Source organism: Corvus brachyrhynchos, unplaced genomic scaffold (genome assembly GCF_000691975.1).
Source record: "Corvus brachyrhynchos isolate BGI_N302 unplaced genomic scaffold, ASM69197v1 scaffold59, whole genome shotgun sequence".
In the NCBI taxonomy this organism is placed as follows: Eukaryota; Metazoa; Chordata; class Aves; order Passeriformes; family Corvidae; genus Corvus; species Corvus brachyrhynchos.
This window is the reverse complement of record NW_008246054.1, coordinates 5,552,946-5,576,078: the sequence shown is the minus strand read 5'-3', so window position 1 is coordinate 5,576,078 and position 23,133 is coordinate 5,552,946. Positions and strand designations below refer to the sequence as shown.

General features: G+C 44.7%; 2 protein-coding genes across 4 annotated transcripts in view; one reads left to right on the top strand and one right to left on the bottom strand.

The window, feature by feature from the left end:
• Positions 1-2,687: 2,687 nt before the first annotated feature.
• DOLPP1 (dolichyldiphosphatase 1) lies at positions 2,688-15,428 on the top strand (the record flags this gene model as incomplete). Its single annotated transcript, XM_008642232.2, has 8 exons — positions 2,688-2,772; positions 7,932-8,032; positions 9,639-9,723; positions 9,983-10,082; positions 10,910-11,008; positions 12,284-12,412; positions 12,933-13,022; positions 13,491-15,428. Coding segments are annotated over 8 exons (726 nt in total), but the record flags the coding sequence as incomplete, so codon positions are not given.
• Positions 15,429-16,661: 1,233 nt separating this feature from the next.
• Positions 16,662-23,133, bottom strand: part of CRAT (carnitine O-acetyltransferase) — a 15,852-nt gene continuing 9,380 nt past the window's right edge. For 2 of the 3 annotated variants that reach the window (XM_008642231.2, XM_017745568.1), the window contains 7 exons: positions 22,621-22,721; positions 22,318-22,440; positions 21,702-21,824; positions 21,435-21,570; positions 20,933-20,995; positions 20,275-20,412; positions 16,662-19,725 (listed from right to left, as the gene is read on the bottom strand). In XM_008642231.2, coding sequence (XP_008640453.1) covers positions 19,510-19,725; positions 20,275-20,412; positions 20,933-20,995; positions 21,435-21,570; positions 21,702-21,824; positions 22,318-22,440; positions 22,621-22,721 — 900 coding nt within the window. In that variant the 3' untranslated portion in view covers positions 16,662-19,509. Of the gene's footprint in view, positions 19,726-20,274; positions 20,413-20,932; positions 21,012-21,434; positions 21,571-21,701; positions 21,825-22,317; positions 22,441-22,620; positions 22,722-23,133 lie in introns of all 3 variants that reach the window. The other variant, XM_017745569.1, reaches the window with a different exon arrangement.

Below are 23,133 nucleotides of genomic sequence, written 5' to 3'. Positions count from 1 at the left end.
CACACCGCAGCCTCTCCTCCCCTGCAGCCCTCTGGCCATGTGTGGTCGCCGCCGGCCTCGAGGCGTGGGTCCCACCCACGGTGTGCAGCTCCCCGCCGCTTCCCCAGCAGCGTGCTGGGGTTGGTGTCACCTCCCTGCTCCGTGTGCTGGGGGTCTGGCTTGGCGTGTCACCGTGCCGGCGGACTCTGGGGCCCCTCGTGGCACCCCAGGGAGCGGGGATGTGGTAGGGTGGCCATGTCCCCGGGGTGCGCTCGGCTGCCACGGGAGTTCGGTGACTGTGCTGGGAGTGGAGGTGGCAGGGTGTCCCTGTCTCAGGCGGGTCTAGTGGCTTTTCTAGGAGCACTTTGGTCAGTCAGCGCCGAGGGAAATGCCCCGAGGACTCCAGTCGCGGGGTGTTTCGTGGCTCAGCTCTTGGCAAGGTGGGTTTGGGTCCTGGCAGCGTTGAGAAGCAATAGGTGCCTGAGTGCAGGATGGGCTGTTCCAGCTGGGACGGATATGATCCACAGAAGTCCTGCACACCAGCAGCCCGACCCAGGTGGAATGAATTCCTGGATCTGCCAGTGTGCGAGAGCAAATGGGTCTGTGTTCAGCTGGCAGATGTCTAAACTGTGTCCCATCAGTATCTGTGGTCCTTTGGAGCTCCTCTGGGTGTTTTGTGCTGTACTGGGTTTGGGTGCTTGTTATAATCAGAGATAATAGAAAAATGAAGTGTCGGAGTGTTAGTATTAACCATTTGCGCAAAATCCAAATCTTGTCTAAACACTATTCTCAATATTTCCAGTTCTCCTAGCAAGCCCCCTATTTGCCATGAAGTGTTGCTGTATGTCCTGTTTCAATAGCTGGATTTTAGTTCCTGATGAAAGCTCCTCTCAGTAGTGCAATTCCTAAAGCTTTTAAAGTGCTTAGGGATCTTCTGGATTGAAAGTGCCCATTTAGCTAGGAGACTTGAAATGTGACAACACTGAAAAAATATCTGGCACTGGAGGTATGTTATTTCTTGGCCCTCCCCCTTATGGCTGTTTCATGGTTTTCTGTGATGCTTTATGTGAAATACTGGCATTTCCTTTTCTGTCTTGCATTTTCCTCCACACGGTAAGCTCTTCTGCCATTCCCCTTCTCAAATATATTAATGTGACAGTTTGGGAGAGATGGGGAATAATCTTGCCAGTAGTACTGATATATTCATTTTTGTATCTTATCTCTTTATCTGAACCTGGCAGTATACACAGAGCGTCCTGTGCTCCAGTTGTTGGATTGGTTTGGGAAATGGTGGTGGAAATTGCTGCACAAGGGTTATCTGTCAGATCTTGAACAATGTGACATAACCCGATTATTTTCTCTCTGTGTTGAGAGCCCTTAAACAGGCAAAGGGAGGAGATGATTGTATGGAGGGGTAAATCACTACCCAGCTTAGGGTTGTATATGGAGGGGATGGGCACTGTGTTTATCTTGGATAAAACATCTATTTATTAAAGCCTTTAAAGTGGAGATAAAGGACTAAAACAGTAAAACAGCCAGAGGTATGAGTTTGTTAATTTATTTTCATAGACTCATTTAGGCTGGAGAAGCCCCTGACATCACAGAGTCCAGCTGTTCCCCCAGCACTGCCAAGGCCACCACTAAACCACGTCTTCAAGTGCCACATTTACACAGCTTTTAAGTCCCTCCAGGCATGGGGAGTCCACCACTGCCCTGGGCAGCCCTGTGCCAGGGCTGGACAGCACTTTCTGTGAAGAAGCTTTTCCTAATATCCAAGTTAGATGTCCCCTGGTAAAACTTGTGACTGTTTCCTCTCCTCCTGTCCCTGTTCCCTGGGAGCAGAGCCTGACCTGCCTCTGGCTGTACACTCCTGTCCAGGAGTTGTGCAGAGCCAGAAGGTCCCCCCGAGTGTCCTTTTTGCTCTGGGCTGAGCCCCTCCAGCTCCTTCAGCCACTTTGGATGCTCCAGACCCTTCCTCAGCTTCGTTCCCTTCTCTGGATATGCTCCAGCCCCTCAATGTCCCTCTTGTTGTGAGGGGCACAAAACTGACCCCAGATTTGAGGTGGGGCCTTAGCAGTGTCCAGCTGCTGATGGTGTCATCGGTGAACGGTCTGAAAGTGCACTCGATCTCCTTGTCCAGATCATTAATAAAGATTTGAAACAGAGCCTGCCCCAGAACTGTGCCTTGGGGAACACCTCTGGTGCCCAGCTGCAGCTGGATTTAGCTCCATCCCCTGCCAATCTCGGCCTGTACAGGTTTTTTTACCCCAAAAACAGAGCACCCATCAAAGCCATGGGTGCTCTCCAGGAGAGTGCTGTGGGAAGCGGTGTCAAAGGCTTTACTAAATCAAGGTAGACAACATTTTGGTTTAAAAAACCGACTTGCAGTAAGATGGTAGGTCTGATGCTTTTACCTGGATTTGGGGAAAGTGCTCTTAACTTTATTTAGAAAGCTGTTTACGTTCAGCCTGTGCACATCTAAAGTCCAGGTCCATAAAGCTTCTAGATAATGTATATTTATAAAGTAGTGATGTTGGCAGCGTGCTCAGCACAGTGGAGTTAATGCAGCCTTGTGCTGCTGAGAGGGGTCGGAATGAGAAATAGATCCTGCTTTTACCAACATCAATTATTAAGCTGTCTTGGCATGTCATGCACTGCTCCGTGGCAAGCAGCTTCGTCTCCTGGCTGATCCCAGAGGCTGCTGACCCACTGTGGCAACTGCCTCTGGAAATCTCACATCTTTAAAGATTTCCAGTGAAGAACTGCTGCCACCCCAGCTTTCATCTGCCACGGGTGACAGTCCCACTCTCTGGGACCGGGTCAAAAGCTGTCACTGCTGATTTATGCCTGGCAGACAAAGCCTGGATTTGGGCTTCTTCTTCTAATTGTGAAGGGGAGAGGTGTCTCCAGAAGGGTGCTCCCTGTCCTGATCTAATGTTTCCTTATCAATAGTGGTACATCAAATCCATCTGTAGTTGCTTGTGTGGCTGCACAGCTCTCCTGGGCTTTCTGTGATGTCCACTTAGAGCAAATAAATGAGAAACAGCAGATGAACACTGTGGTAATCAACTGCAGACTGGTCTGAGGAATGGAATCTTGGAGACCTGACTGAAATACTACCCACAGGGAATGCTAGGCTTAAACATAGGGAGAAAAAAAACCAGCCATGGCAGTGCTGCCTGGGTGTGCTGAAGCACGCTTCTGCAGAGGACAGCCTGTAAAAATATCATCCTGATGGTGCTTTCAGAATTTTTTGATCCTGGAGCATTTCATATTAGCAGTTCTGCTTTGGTGAGACCAAGGAGTGATCTGGCATAGCGTCAGGTTGCTGGCAGGTAGGCAGGAATAATCCTTCTTCCCTATGTCCTTCCAGTAATGAGCTGGTGATTGCATCAGGACTGTTAAGTCCTTTGATGGATGTATAAAAGCTGTATGCCTAATTGCTCTTTGAATCCATTTCCGCTTTGGATCTCACAGTATCTTTGGCACTGAGCTTTGTAGCTTAATGTGGTTGTTGTTTCTTTTCTGTTTTTAAGTCTACTGCTCAGTAGTTTCATCAAACACTCTCTCATGTGCAGTGAGAGGCAGCAATTGTTTGCTGTCAATTTCTCCATATAATTCATGACTTTATAGAACTGTTGTATCATCTGTTTTCCTTTTTCAGCTGAAAATCTGATTTATTTGATGTTTTCTGAATGGCTACTGTCACATACTTATCTTTGTCCCCATTCTATTTGCCTTTTCTGTGTGTACTCTCCCATTTTAGCTGGTGACACCAGAATTGCATAATAAATTTTTGTAGTGCTGTAACAGTATCTTCTGTTGAGCTTTTTAAAATGTTCTTCTTGCCTTTTTGACTGCTGCAGAGCACTGGATGCTCCTCTGAAGGTATTGGCACACACTAAGTGTGAGGGTTTTTGTTTGATAACAACTGAACTAAATCCTGTCATGTCATGAGTATAATTAGGGTTGTTTTTTCCCGTGTGCATTGCTTTGCATGGGATGACTTTGTGCTGCAGACTTAAAACTCGTCTTCAGGGACTTCCTGTCTGTAGGGTGAGTTTCACTGGAGAAACACTGAGTTCCTGGTTTGTTTGGGTTTTTTATTATTATTTGGAGAAAAGAAAGAAAACTTCCTCTCTTTGGTGCAGCTGGGATTCTTAGAGCTCTGAGACTTTCTGGACCTCCTCACACGGGACAAATTCTTTAAGGAGAAACCTGGTGTGCCAGACCTTTTCTCTGCAAAATGACAGAAAATATTCCCATTTTCCCAGTTTCTCCAGGATGTTTCCTACAGCCAGGCAGAGTTGGAGGGACATGTGTGCAGAATCATTCTGTGGGTGAAGAGGTTCAAAGGTGCTGGTGCTGTGTCTGTGTTTTGGCTCGGCAGTTCTTGTTGCTGTTCGGTGTCAGCACATGCAGCTCCTATAGGAATGTTTGTTCTGATAACCCTCCTGTGATTTTGTGCAGTGGGAACTCACAAGTCAGGGCTCATTCCAAGAGCTAAGCAATGTCTCTTGGAAGAAGCAGATCCCACTCTTGTTTGGCTGCTTTAATGCAGGGTTTATGTTTAATCTCCCTGCAAAAGTTATGTCTGATTCCTGCCTTTATGCCATAATTTAAAGCCTCCTGCAGATATTTTTGCTGTCCCACAGCTCGTGTTATGGAGATATGCACAAGCAGAGGAAATGACTCTTTTATATCATGAATATTTAGTGATGAATATGCCCATGATACACGTACACTGCATGTTGTCTGTTCAAATTGCACACATGGACTTAGCCAAGAACACACAACCAGCGGCAGTGCCACAAATAGATCCTTCAATAGGAAGTGGCGGTGGCAAAGCTCAGTCTTGTGGTAGGATGTGGTTGGGGGCTGTTGATTCACATTTTTACATCCTATACAGGTTAAGTAGATGTGGTGAAGCTCAGATATTTCCACTGACAGGATGCTGGGTAAAATGTTGAATTGGAGCAGAAGTAGATGCTGAATGAAGGCTGAAAAAAATAGTGTGTGTCTGAGCTATGTATAGTGCTGCACGTACTTATCTCTTGGCTGCCCAAAAATGAGGTAGCTGCATCCTTTATTTTTGCTTTTTGAGCTCCAAATAATGTCCAGGGAAAGCTGGACTTCCAAAAAGCAGAATTTAAAACTAAATGAAACCCAAGATGTATATTAAGTAGAGTCTCCTTTTGCATTTTTGCAGAGATTTTTGTCTCTCTTCCTACTGGTTGGAGGAACTGCTTTAAAATTCCCAACTTTAGTAAATTAAAGGAAAACTAATTTTTCTAAAAAAAGGGACGGGTGCTGCTTGCTAGATCTGGCTGGACTTTCAACTGTGGCTCTCCTGCACGTCTCCTTTCCCTGGGAATAAGTCTCGGAGTGCACTGGAGCGTGAGAGGAGACAGGAGTGACAGAAGTAATCACGCTCCAAGGCCCCTGGAGCACTGCGCGCTGAGCAGCGCTGGCCTTTTCTCTCAGAGCTCACTTTGCCTCCTCCACTGGGGATTTCCAGTCCTTTCAGGGCTGCTTTAGTCACTGCAGCTCTGCCTTGAGCTGCTGATCCAGCGGGTCTGTTTGTGATGGCATTAGTGTGTTCCTGGGGCAGCTCCAGTGCTGCCTTCAGCTAGTGCCCAGCTGTTTATTTGCCTCCTCCCGTAGAAAAAGTGGCTTCAGAATGTGACTCTGTTTAATTGCCATTAGCCACGGGAACATGAAGTATTATTAGGGATATCTGCTCTGTTTTAAATGGACAGCTAAAATACTTGAGGAGCTTTTATGTTAAGATTGAGTAAAGGGCTCGGTGCCTGTAGGCACATCTGGGAGTGATGGTGTCTGGTTCCCCACTCAGGTGTGGGTTGTGTGCCTGTGAAGTCGGAGTGATTTGATTGATTTGGAATGTTATCACGTAACATAACAGAGGATTTTGAGTTTGCTACTGCTGATCCTATTTAAATTAAAAGACTACTTGCTTAAGTACCTTTTCACCATCTGCACAAGAAATAGAACCCCCTGAGAAGATAAATAATCTGGTTTGGTTTCTGCTTGACAAAATTATGGCTTTTCGTCTGGAAGTGCTAAGCCTTTATGTACCGTGGATTAACAGAGTGAATGATCTGAAACATGGTGATCTCTTGATGATGAGCTCTCTTCATTTGGTAATGCTGGAATTGAGACTATTGGAAAGTATTCCTAAGGCTTTCAGGATAGTTTAATTGTCTCTTGACAAGGTGGCTTGTCTCATGAATTCCCTCATCATTGATGACAAAATTCATTTTGTTGAGAGTTTGTGATTTATGTAAAACCATAAGGGGCTTGACTCTCTATTGCCAGGTAACTGGTACTGTTACTTACTTCCCCTTTATGTTACCATAATCCATGCTTTGATAGCATTTGGAACACACCTCATGCAAGACAAACCTGCCATATGGAGCAAGAAAAGTTTCAAATTCGGAGTATTTCAACGCTTTTCAAGTTAAAACCAAAGTAGAACCTCACTTCAGTGGAAACCCAGTGTACTTGGGGGTTTTGTCCTCCAAATCTTCTCATTTCACCTAACTCCTGCTAATAATCCTTGCTGATGATGTTGCTGGTTCCCAAATTTAACTCAGAGTTTGGAATTCCAGAGGCTTCCATGCACTATGCCTGATGTAACCCCAACTATGTGGCAATAACAACAGCAGCATGAACTTTGTTGTAAAGGGGCAATAACTTCTTTTTCATCAGTTCCAGCACTCAGAGGCTGAGGTTAAAGTCCTTTTCACCAAGTGCTGCTTTGAAATGTGGGTGTGTGGGCTGGGGAGACTCAGTATCTTGCAGTGGAATTGATCTAGGAATGAGTCCAGTGCTCAGCCTTGCAGAGGCATCCTGTTTCCTTTTGAGAGGAGGGAAGGAGGACAAATTTATGTGGGGGCTGATCCTTTTGTGCTCAGTGATGGGATGGAGAGAGTCTGGTCTCTGAGAACCAATACAAAAACTACCCATCTCTTCTGTTGCTCCCGGGTTCATACAGCGAGTTTGTGGGGACTTCTGTATTTAAAGAGTCTCTGGCAGACAGTTCTTGCTCTTCTGATATGAATTGGTGATCTTGGAGCAAAATGACTCTGATAATTTTTTGTTTCCTTGGAATCTGTGCTGACATCTTTTCTCCAAATACTTCTGTATGTGTCTCTTTTCTGGGAACAGAGGCAAGAGAAACTTGGATCAAAATGCACAGCTGCTCCTTACTGTTGCTGCTCACTTCTGTGTCTGTTGTAGTTCAGGATAAAGGTTTTGAGGGACCTTGTGACCTCTCTGAGGTCCCATTGCTACTGCCTGATTCTCGCTGGGGGATAACTAGACTGTTAATTATTTGGGTTGGAGGCCCAAATCCCCTTCTGTGTGCTACAAGTGGGCTACTGATTAAAAATGCAGAGCCTCCTTTATTTCCCTGACATCTCCTGCTATGTTTAGCTATTTATTTCCTTCCCATTTTGTTAATGCTAGTGTTCGTGCAGACACATGGTGAGACAGATTAGGAAGCTGATCCAGCTGAAAACTAACCCATTTTAGTGAGGGAGTGGGAAAGGATTTGTTTGGGGATTGTTTGATGGCACAGAGAGGAAATAGGAACGAGGGGAAGGGAAAGATGCTGCCTCTTTTACAGCAGCCTGTGCTTATGTTGGATTAAAGTGGCTTTGGGCCCACACCCATGGTTATTGTTGTAAATTGGGTGGCAGTAATCTCTGCTGAACGATTCCAGGCTCCTTTCATCCCTGATTTTGAACCCGCTTGGAAGCACTGCTGTCTCCCTGCCTCGGCTCCTCTGTCACTGGAACAGGGGGACTTGGCTGCAGTGCTGAGTTTGCCCCTCTGCTCTGTGCTCCAGGTCTCTGACTGACCCACGCTGTGGTGGCAGGCAAGTACCTGTGAAGTTCAAACTGATTGGTTTCTCTTGTTTGTTTCCCCAGGTGATTTCTCTGGCCAGCTTTTAGCTTATTTGAGTCTTGGTCCAATATTCATTATTGTTGGCTTTGTAACACTCATCATATTCAAGAGAGAGCTTCACACGGTGAGTCCTTCTCTCCCTTCCCAGCCTCTCCTTATGACAAAATTCTTTTCCTTTGTCACCTGGGGCTCCTGTATTCACACTTCTTTTTCTCTCTATAAGGAGCAAGCTTAGGAAAGGCATCTTCCTGTCAGGGAACAGCAGGAGACACTTAGCACCTGTACGAGGTTAAAAGGCTGCTCAGCCTTCGCTGACTTCTCTGTTACTCTGTGCTGCGTTTTGGACATTATCTGTCCAGAACCATCAAGGGAGATGTCTGAGGAAGTACAGAATGCTGTTGCAGAGTAGGGAGCACTCCCAAGATCCAGGAGGATCATAGCACTGGGCAGCATATGCAGGAAATGATGTGTGTAACACAGGAGGATGCACTTTTCTTTGAACTACTGAGGCAGAAAAGGGGTTAAAAAATAAAACCTACAGCTTTCCAAGGGAGTGTATCTGTCTTTAAGGGCTGCTTTTCAAATGTGAGTTGAATACCAGGGGCAGAAGAGACTTATTTCTGTCCAAATTCTTATAATGCTTTCTATCTGCTCTGCCAGGTAGTTGGGAATCAGTGTCATGGATCAACTCCCTATAGGTCGTATAAACCTCTAGTAACATTTGCCCTCAGTAAACAGATAAAACAGGAGCCACTGAAAGGATTTTGACAGCACATTTCAAATGTAGGGCCACAGGGTCCTGGGAAGCAGTGGCCCAAGGGACCTGGGAATAGGGCTTTTAACTAGGAAAGGCAGCTGTTTGCTTTTGGTAACTCAAAGGTTTTGTGTTGGCCCAAAAGAGAGACCAAGCCAGAGTAACTATTGCACGGGTTTATAGGTTTCTGAATACAGGAACTTGTTTGGTGTTGGTAATGAGACAAGTGTTGAGATTGATTCCCAGATCTTCATGTGGGAGATCACCACTGGGCTGGAGAGAGATACTGGCTGACTTGCAGCAGCCTGATCTGTGGCTCAGGATGTGGAGTGAAAATTTGCTTCATCACGTGGAATGGGACTGAGTGTTAAGGAGGCAGAGTGTCATCACCAGCTGGGAATTTGATCACAGCAGCAGGACTAATTTAGGGGAGGTGTATGAACTGTGGAGTTGAAGAGTAAAAATAAGTGCTGCCAGGTCTGGCTTAGCTCAGAATGTGAATTCATCTTAGACTGAAGACAGCAGCTTCAAGATGAAAATACTCATAGAGGGAAAAGCCAGAAAGCCTAAAAAGTCACCTTTGTTTTAAACTATTTACCCAAATAGCAGTGTCTGCACTCCCCCTGTTGGTCATTGGGAAAAGCCAATTCCCGAAAACCTGCCCTATTAAAAAGGTCGCTTTCTGCACTTGCTGGTGCAAGGTGCTGGCAGAAGTGCCCTACTGTGTCATTTTTGTCTTTCTGTGTATCAGCTGCTGAAAAGCTGCATATACACAATGTGTTGCCAAATAGAAAGTGAGCTGAAAAGAAATGCTTTCCTTCCTCAGGTATAGAATTTGGAAGCCGTTGGTTTTAACTCTAGTAGTGAAAAAAGAAAATTAGAAACATAATGTTTGGGGTTTTGTCAACAGAGAGAGAGAGCCTGGTAAGTAGATGGATCTTTTAGAGGGGGTGACACAGCTGTCTTGCCTTCACAGATCTCTTTCTTGGGAGGGCTGGTGTTCAACGAGGGAGTGAACTGGTTAATAAAAAATGTAATCCGGGAGCCTCGGCCATGCGAAGGTAGGGTATGGACCATGAGTGTGGTGGTGTCAGGGGAGTTTTGGGTGGAATGCTGACTGTGGGGGGTTAGAGGGGTTTTCCCCCCTTTGCCTCATGTTGACTGTGGATGTTTGGGTGTAAAAAGGCTGGCAGAGCCACCTGAGCAGGGACGCGTCCTGTGAACTCTGTGCGTGCTCCAGCAGCGTGGTCTGGCTTCACATCTGGAATGTTCCATCTGCTGACTATACCTTGATCATATTCTTTCTTCTTCTCTTCCCAGAAGCCCATTCAACAGTGACCACAAAATATGGGATGCCGTCCAGCCACTCCCAATTCATGTGGTTTTTCTCTGTCTATTCCTTTCTGTTCCTTTATTTAAGGTAAAAATTCCAGGTCAGGTTATGGCTATTAATATGTTGAAACACCTGAAATGGGTGGCTCCCTTGCTGGGTGCCACTTGAGTGGGATAATGGAATTAAATCTGAGGACCTGCACAATTTATTGTGGCTTGGGTGGGATTGGAGCATGTCTGTCTCAATCTGAATGTAGGGCTGGAGTTACCGTGGCTGAAAACTGGAGTGTGTGAGTGGGCTTCCTTTTACCTGTCAGAGTAAAGGTCTCCCAATTTTCTTTTTCTAAGCTGTGATGTTGCCCCAGTGTGAGGGAAGAGGTGGGGGATAGGGAGGAGAAATGAAGAGCTCCTTTCTCATTTTTTCTCAGTTTCAGTGGGGTTATCTACAGTCTTTTGGGTAATACCAGCTGTCCACTTGCATGACTTTTTAGTTCACCTCCCTTACCAAGGACTGGGTTTACCTGCTGTACTTTAACAAAATTCTTGCTGGGGCATGGCTTTGTCTTGTGGCTGTATGTGTGGAGTAAGACAAAACTCACAGTTCCTCCTGGCTCTGTGGGCAATGGAGGGACTCTGATGTCTTGGCTCCCTGTTGCATATGCTCAGCACATGCCTCTCACATCAGTGTGAGCATCCTGCCTTCCATCACAGCAATCCCTGTTCACAGCTGGAGAGACACACGTGTGGTTTCCTGGCTGCTCTTTAACTGCTGCCAGTGGGACAGATTGCTGCTGGGATGGGATTGAGCTGCCCGTGACCCCACTGGAGTAGAGCTTTCCTAGGGTTTCAGAGGGAGAGAGAGGTCAGGACTTTTCAGTTCCCTGCCCTGTGCTAATGGCTCTCCATCTCTTTCAGAATGCACCAAACAAACAATGCGAGGTTTCTGGATTTACTATGGCGACATGTGCTGTCCATCTGCCTCGTCACAGTGGCTTTGCTAGTCTCATATAGTAGGTATGGAGCAACTGTTTGTCTTCTGCTCTCATACAGCCCCGTGGCCTGTCCCAGCCAGCCACCCTGGCATTCTTTATCCTGCCTTTCCCACCTGATTCTCCGCTGGGCTGTACGAGTCAGAGCTTTGTAGAAGCGTTGCCATGAGACCCAATAAACAAAGGTGCTACGTGTGTGGTGCTTCACAGAAGCATTTGTAAAACCCCAAACCAGCTGAGCTTGTGCCAGTTCCCCATGGGCTCCACTGCCATGCTCCAGCCTTGCTGCCTCGCCCTTTCCAGCACTGATCATGGAAGCATTGCCCCGTGCCTTGGCACACCAGCATCTGCGGCATGTGGATCGCTACAGTTGATCAGTCCCATTGTTTTGCTTGAGCATTAGTTAATCAAAACATTTATAGCTGTTTGGCTTGCAAGGTTTAGTTGTATTAAGATGAATAAAGAAAATGGAACTTTGATCATGCATTTTTTTTCTCTTTAGTAGATTAAATGTAAAGTGAGCTCCAGTGATTGGAAAAACAGACAAATTCAAGCTAGAAATAGGGTCACATTTTCCACAGGAAAGTAATTACCTGTTGGCACAGTTGACTGTGCACTACAGCTGATTACTTGCTACTAATTATTTTAAAATTCTGACAGGACAAATTTGTCAGAGGTATATGGTCTAATTAAAACAAAATTAGAGGAAATCAAGTGGCCTGTGTTAGACAGAGGGTCAGATAAGATGATTAGAATGATATATGGGCGAAAAGAATTTTGATCGTAGCTTGTGCACACATATAACAGGCCAACAGTGCAGCTCTGAGTGGCTGCAGTCACAGTGAGCACACTGGTCATGCAGCCTCTGTGCCTGTCAGATTGGAGAGCAGCAAAATCACAAAAAAAAAATGCTGTCCATGTTCTTAAAAGCCTTTAAGCCCCAGCTTTGGTGGCCTGGAGGGGACTCGTCCTGTTACGGCCTTTGGAAAAAGTCTCTTGTGGGAACTAACAGTATTAGTTCTTCAGCTGATCCAAAGATGGATGAAGGAGAATGTGGAGGGTTATTGAGTTAAGCTCAGACTAGAAGAGCTCCAAGTTGAAACTGCTGTAGCAGGGAAGAATTTTTCCTAGTTTCTTCCCCCCACTATTTTTGCCAGCTTTTTACTGAAAAAAGACACCCACTTTTAACATCTGGAGGGTAATTTGCTCACACCGTCTGTGGGTCCAGTGACACCTCAGCTCCTGAGTCTTTCCTCCTGTTGTTTTAAGCCTGTCTGGTGACTCTTCTCTTCCACTGCAGGGTTTATTTGCTTTACCACACCTGGAGCCAAGTCCTATATGGAGGTGTGGCAGGAAGCATCATGGCCATAGCCTGGTTTGCCTTCACACAAGAGATCCTAACTCCCCTCTTCCCGAGGATAGCTTCGTGGTAAATCTCTTTATTCTGTGGAGGTTTGTTATGGATGTTGGAAATGAGAATTCCTGGGCTCTATCCCAGTTTTGCATACTGGCTGTTGTGTAACCTACTTTGTTCCTCCATGTTTTCTTGTGCATGCATATATACAAAGGATGACGTGTCCTTGATAAGGGTGGGGAAGAGGGAATTCGATCAACTGCTACATTTTGTAAAGCCCTACTAAAGCTGTGAGGTGTGGCAGAGTGCTGGAGGAGCTTTGCAAGATGAACAGCAGATCTTTCTTAATGAATGTCTAATGACCTAGTAAAATTGCAGAGCCATTTACATGCAATATAGTCTGGAAATATTGTATAAGGAAAGAAGAATAAGTTTTTGATTAAATATAACAAAGAATCCTTTTCCCAGCCCGAAGTGATAAAATAGTACTGTTAACTAGAGCAGGTTTTGTGCTTTTTTATTTTTTTTTTAAATCAAAATTGCAGTGGAGAAAGTCTAATTATTTCCCCCTTTCCACCACATTGTCTGTTTTCAGGCCAATTTCAGAGTTCTTTTTAATCCGAGATACCAGCCTCATTCCTAACATCCTGTGGTTTGAATACACAGTCACGAGAGCAGAAGCAAGGTAAGTTCTGTTGGGAGTAGAGGAGCGGTTGCTGCTCTGACCTTTTGGATGCAGTTATTAAATAATTTTCTGATATGTAGCTGATAATTTTCAGCTGCTGTGGGTAGAATAGCTTGGAGGAAAGAAACAGCAAGTTGTTAATGGCTGCACCTGAAAGGTGAGTGTGGAGAGGAAGTGATCCAAGAATTTAATCTCATTTAAGTAGCATTTCAGCTCCCTGGCCTGTGGTTTTTGCAAGCAGTTGTTTATAATCTTGTGTCCACATGTGAGCTTGTGTACACTGAAGATGGGGTGGATGTTCTGGAAGCGTGGAGAGTGGGAAGGGCTGATCTGCCTGGTGGGTATGGCACAGGCACTTCAGTTTTGTGTGCCTTACTTTAATCCTGCTGTATTTCCCCCCTGGTTTGTTGCAGCCTCCTGGGATGGGGTTGGGGTTGCCGTGTCACCTGTGCCTGTGTTGCCTTGCAGGAACAGACAGCGCAAGCTGGGTACGAAGCTCCAGTGACCGGGAACGTGGGGACCAGGGCGCGTTTTAACGGAGACAGACAAGAGCAGAGACCTGGGAGCAGCAAGGAGCCTTTTAACAGACGGACCAAAGGAACAGGCAGGGACCATACCCAAAACCTGAAAGCCTTTGCTCTGCTTTAGCAGCTAAGCTGGATGCTCCCTGATGCATGTGGGACCGTGCAGGAGTAGAAACTCATTTTGAACACAGATGCACATGGTTGGATGTACCATCGTGTCTACGTCAGGGGAGGGGGGAGAAAATGCCTGGTGTCGTGTTCGGGGGAGGGAAAACCAAAAATGAATCCTTTCTGTGACTTTTTTTTTCAGCATGAAATATACACACTATTTATTTATTTTTTTAAATGGAACTATTGTTTATAGGGTGGGTGAGGCATTGATTGTGTGTTTTGTTTTTTTTGCCTTTTTTTTTTTTTGTTTGGGTTTGTTTTTTTTTTTTGGAAGAAGATGACAAAACTAATCTCAAGTTGATCATGTTTAATTAGGGCTTTTAATTCTTACAAACTTCTTAGGAGGGAGGGGAACTAGGATGGGTTGACCTAGACAGAAGGGAGAGGAAGACTTTCCTTTCTGCAGTCAGTCTGGGAGATCAAAATCAATTCCAACTGTACTTTGTACAGACAGAAAGACAGACTATAAATATCTGATTTTTAACACTAGTGACAGTTCTGCAGGGAAGCCTGCACTGATACCAATTAAGGGGAGTGTGTGTGTAAAACAAAGGAAAAACACAAATATACTGACTCTTATTTTTTTTCCACTGCTGCTCCTGTTGTGTAATTAGCAAGAGTGTCCTTCTCAGAATCTCTTCTAGGTGGCAAGATTATCATACATATCTCACATTTATTCCATCTCTTCCTTTATACTTTTATTACCTCAGGGTTGCTGTGATCTGTACAGCTTTTGTTGTACTGAGTGTGCTGAGGGCACTGGGAAGCCCGTTGGTTATAAGCAGTGCTGTGTTCCAGTAAGAGTCAGCCCAAAGCCTTACAAAATTCAGTTGCTGGTCTCTGTCTTAAGCACTGGATTTTTTTTTTTTTTTCTGTAAAGCTTAAGGGAGGGATTTTTAAGAATGAACACAGTGACAACCACAAATGAACAACAAGGCAAATGACTAATAACTAGCTCAGCTGCTCTCTGAATTATTCCTTGAAGAGTCCTGTTAGACTCCATCCGTGAGCTCCAAGTAGCAGAGGCTCTTGCCAGTTATCACAGTAGCTTGGTTGGGGTTCTGCAGCTATAACCTTGAATGCTGAACTCCTACAAGCAAATTTTGCTTTCCATCCTTCTTCCATTCTGATTCTCCGTCTGGCCAGTGGCGCTCTGGATGCTGTGTCTCTGTGGGAGTGTGCCTGCCATCTCTGTGTGCTGGTGATGCCTACGACCTCTGTGACCCATGAGTTGACCTGGCAAGGGCTATACTCGAAGTGCTTCAGGGCTGTGCATGGACACTTTCTGTATTTCTAGTATATAATGCAGCAGTTCAAGTGTAACTACAGAGAAGTATTTATTCAAAGCACAATTGACTTGAACTTTCACAGATAAAGGACAGCTTCTGAACTGGCTCAAAGGTCATCGGTGTGCCTTCGATGCAGTCATGAGCAGAGGTAAAATGACTGTCACATCTCAGTCTTGCTGCCTGTTTTACTATCTCCACTTTAATCAGACTCCTGCATTATAAAGCTGCTTGAAGTGAGTTTTTTTTTCTGTTCATCTTGGTTTTGTTTTCTTTTTTTTAAGTTTTCATGTGTGCCTGTTGCTATAGGAGTTTGTGTGTTTGTGTGGAGTGGGAGCTGCTGTTGGACACCCAGAGTGTTAACTGTAGAAAGTGATCCCGATCCAGGAGATCAGGAATAAAGGCTGTTTAAATTTGTGTTTAAATAGCTATGGGTAGTAAATTAACTGTTTTCAGTTGTTACAGCAAGTATAGGTACACATTTTTAAAGAACTGTTTAGTACTTGCATAACATGAGCAATCCTGTAACATCTGAAGGACCTGAGCACTGGATCTGCTTTGAAGGTGCATCATAATAAAGAGGCATCTTGCAGCTTTCACAAGGACATTTGATCTGACTTAGACCAGCTCTGTTGGGATGAGAGAGGACATCAGACAGGTCCCGTGACATGGTGGTACCATGTGTTTCAGTTTGAAAACTGGTACTGATCACTGACATCTTGTAAAACCATTCATTTTATCTTTATATCTCTTGTAAGGGAACTTACAAAGCCAGAAGAGAGATCACACCTCTCTTCCCCAAGGCTGCTGAAAGAGTGGATTTTTTTCAGGAGTGGCTTAGCACTTCCCCAGCCTCTCGAGCTGTTATGACAGACTGCTGGAAAAAAGAAATATGGAAACATCTATTGAGCATAGGGAAGAGGGTTCATCTCCTCATGGAGAGCAGTGCAGTGTAAAAAGCTGTTCCATTTCATGTTGGTTTCAAACCCAAGCTTCCTACAGTAATTCTTAGGAGTGAGGGAGAGGATGAAGAGCTCTTGTAAGACACTGTAATAAACTCTCCTCTGTTCTCTGTGAGTTGTTTGTAATCTGCATCTTCTGCCTACTTTTGCTGTACCTTTTCAGAAACCTTTGCAATACTTGATATACAGTAGAAATTCCTTAGTGATTCCATGGATTTTCTTAACTAAATGGTGCTGTGCAGGAAAAAGATTTGAGCTCTGCCTTATTATCCTATACTTGTATGAAGTCTCCTGCCACTAGTTTTCTGAAATGGAGTATTTTCTTTGGAATATGTGGCTTTGCAAGCAGATGCTTTCCCTTCCTCCCCTGTACTCAAGGGGGCTGGATGGAGATGTGACAATAAAAGGAAGGTGACAGAATGCTGTGGTTCACTGTTCTTGCTGTTCCCACACAAACATCCTCCCAATAAGGGCAGTTATATAACTTCTGCAGTTCAAAGAATTTTAAGCCTTTTTGTAGCATTTATCTGTTTATTGTGTCTCAGTTTATTCAATGAACGTTTCCAAACTTTGCATGACATGGATCCCACTACCCAACAGTACTTAACACAGCTAACCAGCAAAACATGCAACACTACCAGGCTGTGTCAAAAATTGCACTCATACCCCAAGAGTTATCTGAATATTTTCAGTCTATGAATTTCTGAAATAATTTATTCCAAATCAGTAGTTCTTCTGGAGCTTTAGTTTCTTCTACTTAATGTGCCTTTAAGACAATGGACATCTCTTGATAAAACAATCAGAAACAAGGAGAACAGTATTCAGTAAGTCAACACTGAAAAAATCTAGAAGATACGAACCAGAAGGACATCACATTTTAGAACTTGTACCACAAGAAAAGACTTTTAAAAGGAAAAAAAACTTGTAATGATTTTAGTGTCCTTTCAAGCACTTTAAAAATCAGCCTCATTCATCTGAATTTCAGCTCTGTGTATCAGTAAGGATGCATTAAGTGGTTTATGAATCTCGTATCTCTTTCAGTGTGACAGTCTGCTCCTTGCAGCTGTATGCTGCTGAAGCTAGTGGGATATCCAGATTTAGATCCAGAATAGGTCAATCCCATCTTCTGAGGTACAGTCTTCAGCAGCACATGCTTAATGCTTAATCTTTAATAGGCACTTTGCTTTGAGAGCCTTCCCCTTTGAGACAGAAGTGGAAAAGGGCCAGTCTCAAATACTTCAGTGGCACTACTTGTGCTTGAAGGCATTGCAGACATGGAAAAATAACTCATCCTCTGGTAACAGAGGCTGATTCAGTATGGGGGGAGGATTACTTTGGCAAAAGGAATACTTTTTCCATGTAAAAGGCTCCATAAATCCAGATGTTATTCCAGTAAGGTTTGTTCTTGTCTGTAGTATTTACACAATCACTTAGAGTTTGATAATACTGAGTATCCTCTTGCAGTTTTCAGTCTCATTGATACAGAGGAGTCACCAGAGCAGGGGTTTCTGCTTGCAGGTTTGTAGTGCTCCTATTAATGTTTTTAGGCTGTCTCACTCCATTCAAGATTCTTCTAAAAGATCAACTAAATCCATGTAGATGATGTGAAAGTGGCAGTTCATACAATCACTGGCTGTGCAGGTGAGTTTCAGTTAAATTTTCCTCTTTTAAGGTTTGTTAGTAGGTATGAGATAGAAGCTTTGAAATAACATCCTTTCAGGAAAAAAAAAAAACGCCAAAGCATTGGCTTGTATCTTTTGAGAGACAAATTAGAATGATTTCTTCTTCTCTAAACAGCTTTAGTGCAAATTTCTTCATATATGTTCATCAAGGCACTTTGATCATGTCCCTTGCAATTATTTTCCTCTTAACAAAACAGGCCATCACACTCCTAATGCTTCTTGTTTATGGTGATGTCCCAGCAGACACATCTTGAAGGGTGTGAAATTTAAATACAGAATTCCTACTGCAGAAATAGCACTACAATTCCTTATTACCATACGGTTTTACTAAATAAAAGTGTAGTCAGGAGCTTGGGTTCTGACAGATTGGTTGGAAGTACATACTATGCTACCATTGTATGTTAATGTTTATATATAATCTTTTACTGTCTCAAGTTTGTCAACTGAACATGAAAACAGGATCATGAGATCATTCTCTCACACAATAAAGCTGGCACGAACTGGAGTAATATTTCAGTAAGAAATAACTCCCCAGAGGGGCAGAAAAGGTGCTGTGCTGTTACTGCAGGAACAGTGGCTGCCACCGTGCAGAAACACCTCCAGGGTCCATGTGTACTCAGCTTTCTTCCTGTTTTTCAAGATTTCCTGCCTTGTTGAAGCAGAGTGATGTGAAAGAAGGGTGATTCTGCAGCTGTTTTTCCTTTGGCTTTTACAAGATTTTAACTGTGGGCCAGGAATGGAAGTATGTTCTGGCGTTCCTGATCAGAAACATCCTTATTTGTCCACAGCTCAGGCGTAACGTTGTGCACAAAAAGGCTGTTTCTGAAAGCAAGGTATAAAATCACATTGGGTTAATGTGTGTATCCTGAAGGACATCAGGCATGTGGCCTTCTGGTTAGTAAACAGAGTCAGCATCTTTTTCTTTTCCTAAGCTCCAAAGAAGGGTACCATGGAGCAAGTGTACTGCCAAATGCATAGGAAATCCCTTCCCATCTCTGCAGATGTGAAGGTACATAAAGCCAAAGCTGGCAAAAGTTGCGTGAGGAGAGTTTTGTAGAAGCTTTATGGGGAAAAAGCTTTAGGCTGAGCTGGAAGATCAATGGTAGGACCATGGCAGGAAGCTTAACAAAAAGCCCAGTGCAAGAACAACAACAAAAATAACCTGAAACAGTAAAAATCACCTTAGTTTGTAGCACATCATATTCTATTGTTAAGAGGGTCAGTGTAAGAAAAAGGAGATCCCAGTATCCTGAACAAGGGGAAGGGAACATTCCTGTAAAGCCTGTACTGGCTGGAGTGCCTGGGATAAGTAGTGCAGTGTGCTCTAACGAGACTGGATCTGGTCTGGCTTAACTTCCTTCTCCCCTTGCTGAAGTTCAGTGATGAAGTTTTGCTGGAGCAGTAGAAAAATCTTCAGTCAAGTTTGGAAGATGCTCTTCAGGAGATGAAACCAGGAAAAAGCCTTGGTCTTACAGTAGTTCTGTCATACAATAAACATTCCCTGCTTTTCCTGGACAAGAACTACCTTCCTCACCAAATGGATTTAGATACTGGTAAGGACTGTGCTTTCTGTATTCCCTTACAGTAATTTTCATAAAAGTCATATTTGAGTCCTCTTTGAGGACAGGAAGGTGCACTTTGCATTGATGGGAGAGGCCCTGTCAGTTCTGCTTTGGTTGAGACTGTTTCCTCTCACTACAGCAGTCTGATATCTGCGGGGTGACTATTCTGTAACATCCTGCTAAAAACAAATGCTAGGTATCTTCTTAGGTTCCAGGGCAAGCTGTTCTCTCAATCATTTTCTGAGGAACTGGGAGCTTCAGTGCATCAGGGATAGCCCGTTTAACTGGGGGGTTTCCCTCTTACAGTTTGGATTTGGGAGCTGCCTGGAGCAAGAACCTCATGTCTAGCAGTGCTTTCTCAAGATAATGTGCCATGCGGGCTGCGTTTGTGTCAGCACAGCTATTGAAGGCTGAAACTGCAAAGTTGATGTGTTCCTCCATAGGGTTGTAACAGACTCCATAGCCATCTGGAACCACAGGACCAAAACACATCACACAATCTGTCTTGGCTGGGACCTGTGGAGACAATGTGATTAAAACCTGCTGACCAGTCAGAGAAAAATGAAGCTACCAAATGCAAACAGCTCTGTCAACAGAGGAAACTCATCTCATTAAACTGGTCCAGAAGGGCCTTTGGTCAGCCTCACCTCCCACCACACACAAGCTGGATCCTATCATTTGGCAGCAATGTGTTTTCCTCTGCATTTGCAAAGGAGTGCTTCTCCCCAGGGTAAGCTTGTAGTAAGTCACAAGTAGACCTATTCAGTAAGAATCAGAGCACAGCACTTAATACAAAGCTGTTCTGGCTGCTGACTTCATTGATCTCACTTGGATTTAGACACCAAACGCTCTTGGTGATCCTAGCTTTGGTTATGTTAGTGTTCTACATGTCTGTGAGGGACTGTGGCAGCTGTAAGATCAGATCTGTAGCTTTGCGGGATTGGCAGCAAGCTTACAAATTTCTGACCCCAATGTAGATGAGTTTCTAACAGAAAGGAACTGAAGAGAAATGTGGAGAAGGAAGGCATGAAAAGAAACAGCACTGCTGGCTCAGATGAGTTGTACCTGGCTGGTTGAGAGATTGAAGTGCATTGCAACAGCATAGGCTGTGTCCATGAAGAGCTCGGGCATGCTCACCAGGTCCTCGATTGCCTGGAGCTTCAGCCCCAAGAGGTGCCGGTCTATTGCATTGCCCCGTATGGCCTGGAGGGAAGGGAGGATGGACAGATGAAAGCCAGGCCAGCAGCAAGTGAGCAAAACTATTTCTTTGGGTTAAAGAAAAGAACACTTCTAAAAAGTCTCTAAATGTTTAAAGTTAGAAGGAAACTAGATCTTGCCTTTAAGACCAATAGTCTTGTTCATAAGGACTGTGAAATTAAACATACCAGCAGAAACAATCATCTTACAGTTCCTGCCCGTGGACTCCCTCTGGTTTAAGCGCTCGCCGTTCAACTTTGGCATTTATCAGCAACAATGATGGTAAGAAATGAAGCTATTTTAGTATTTGATTCTTTCCGTTAGGCCAGTCACAAGGGACACTTAACACACCAGCTAGAGAGGATTCAGTCTGTGGCTGTAGAGCACTGTCAGATCAGAGTCAGACCTTTGCAACACTAATAGCCACACTGCTTTGTCAGAAGCAAAAGGTGTTAAGGTCTTGTCTTTCCCAGAACTCTCATTTGCTGGGTAAACCCCCAAGCCTGGCTGCAGAGAGGACACTCACCATGTCTGTGTATTCCCTGTGGGCCTGTGTGGCTCTCCTCAGCAGGTCTGCTTTCTCCTGGTCCTGAGAACACACAGATCTGTTTAGGTTTTTTTGCTGAATGGAGAACCCAATTTTGGCTGTTCTCTAGGATGGAGGACATTTCTGCCTTGTGTGTGCATGAAACTAATATTTACTAGAATTAATTTTTACATCATTTTGTTTGTCAGCATTACTTCATTCTGAATGGAGTTCATCCATCAGTAGCAGAACTTAGTTTGAGTAGCTGAACAGACTTACAGGAGACTTTTTGGTGGGCTAAGAAACAGCCACATGATGTTTCCCAGGCTTTCAGTACATGTGAAGGAAAAGTTAAATTAAACCCCTGATGTGTAAAGATACTGCAAGCTATGGTATAGCTGAATATGGGGTGCAGTCCTCCATAGCTGAAACCAGATGACACAGGGTTAGCCAAATAAGTTTTTTCTGGATTCCTCTTACTCCACTTCTTTGAGATCCTCACCGATTTGTCAGGGCTGTCCATGGATTGCACAAACTTGAGGGAGTCCACAGAGGTGGAGCGAATGGTGTCGGTGCGGCCCAGGCGGAACATCCTCAGTGACGCGCTCTCGTACGTGGCACAGGCGTGGCCATACATCCTGGGACAGGGAGGAGAAAGCCACACAAGTGAGTCTGCGCTGGAAAAGCCTTGTCTGTGCCACCTTTATCAAGCTCATGTGTTTGAGTCTGTCAGTGAGGAGGTTGAGGAATGACCTATGGGTGGTCTTACCTGAAGTATGCCAGCTGCAAGGCCAGCTGGATAAAAGCATCAGGGCTTATCTTCTCTGACTTGGGGAAACCTTTCCCAAACTGATGAAAGACCATGACTTTGATATCCAGATCTTCAACCATTCTACAAGGAAAGAAAGAGGAACTGTTCCTTTGCTTGTTGCTCATTCTTGTAACACAGAGGAATGGATTTGCTTTCACAAGGCTCAGAGGGAACAGACCATCTGGATCTGACCTATGCAGGGACAGAGAGCTCCAGCACACGTGGATCTCTTTGGGCAGCACCACAGAGGTAAGAATTTTTGGCCACTGCTGAAAAACTTCACTAGGTTAGATGGTCATGTGTGTGTTCATGCTCCAGTATTCTTAGCTGGATCCAGTACAGCCTTGCTCTTTCTCAGCAAATGGGATGAATCAGTAATAACCAGGTCAGCACCTCTGACCTTATTCCTGGCAGTGCTTTTCAGCTCAGCTTAATGCTGTTGACCCCAGAAGTCACCAGGAAAACTCCCTGGCTGCAGTGGGGAAAGCCTCATTTAAACCACTGGCATGCTCCAAAGGGGGGCATGAATTACTCTTTCGGTCACCCACCCAGCTCTCCACTGCTTCATACTCACATGTTGAGGTTTTGCTTTGCCTTCTCTATGTCGTTCTTGATTTCTGGGGTGATGTTAAACCGCAGCTTTTTGGGCATTGGCAGAGGAACCATGGAGGATTTGACCACCTCCTCAGGTTTCTTCCTGCACAGAGAAATGGTTCTGTTTGACCAGACCTTTGGCATGAGGCTCAGCTAGGAATGCCAGAGCATAGAAATGCACAGGAGATCTTCCCTAACGGTGACACTGGTCACAGCCCGACAAACCCCTCACAGTGCCAATAAGGGATCTCCAACGCTGAGGAAAAGCAGGGGCAGGACTCACGTGAACTCCACAATGTGATCCAGAAGAGCAACGATGGGTGGGCCTTCGGAGGGAGCATGCTCATATACGAGACCACAGGAGCCATCTTCAGCAATGATGAACTGGGAGAGAAGCACGAGAAGACAGCGTTGAAGACAGGCAGTGTGTGAGGCACGAGATACCCGGCGAGACCTCAGTGTCTCCCTGTCTGTATCAGAGCCTGTCCTTGCACACCGAAAGGTCTCCTTTAGCAGGACAGCAGTGGAAGCCTTTCAGGAGGTGCAGAAGATCTGAGAGCACTGTTAAGAGTTCTGCAAAATTCCCTGGATAAGGGTGTGCCTGACATATTGGTGTGCTCAGCGCTTTGGCGATACAGAGGTTCAATGGTTCTGATTTACTGAGATGCACTCACAGTACAGGAGTAACATCACCACATGCTGGCTTACCCATTCTTTTCAATCTTTATTGAACTTTATCCCACTGGTGAAGAGTTCCAAATAGGAACAAACCAGCTGAAAACACTATGAAGAGTTC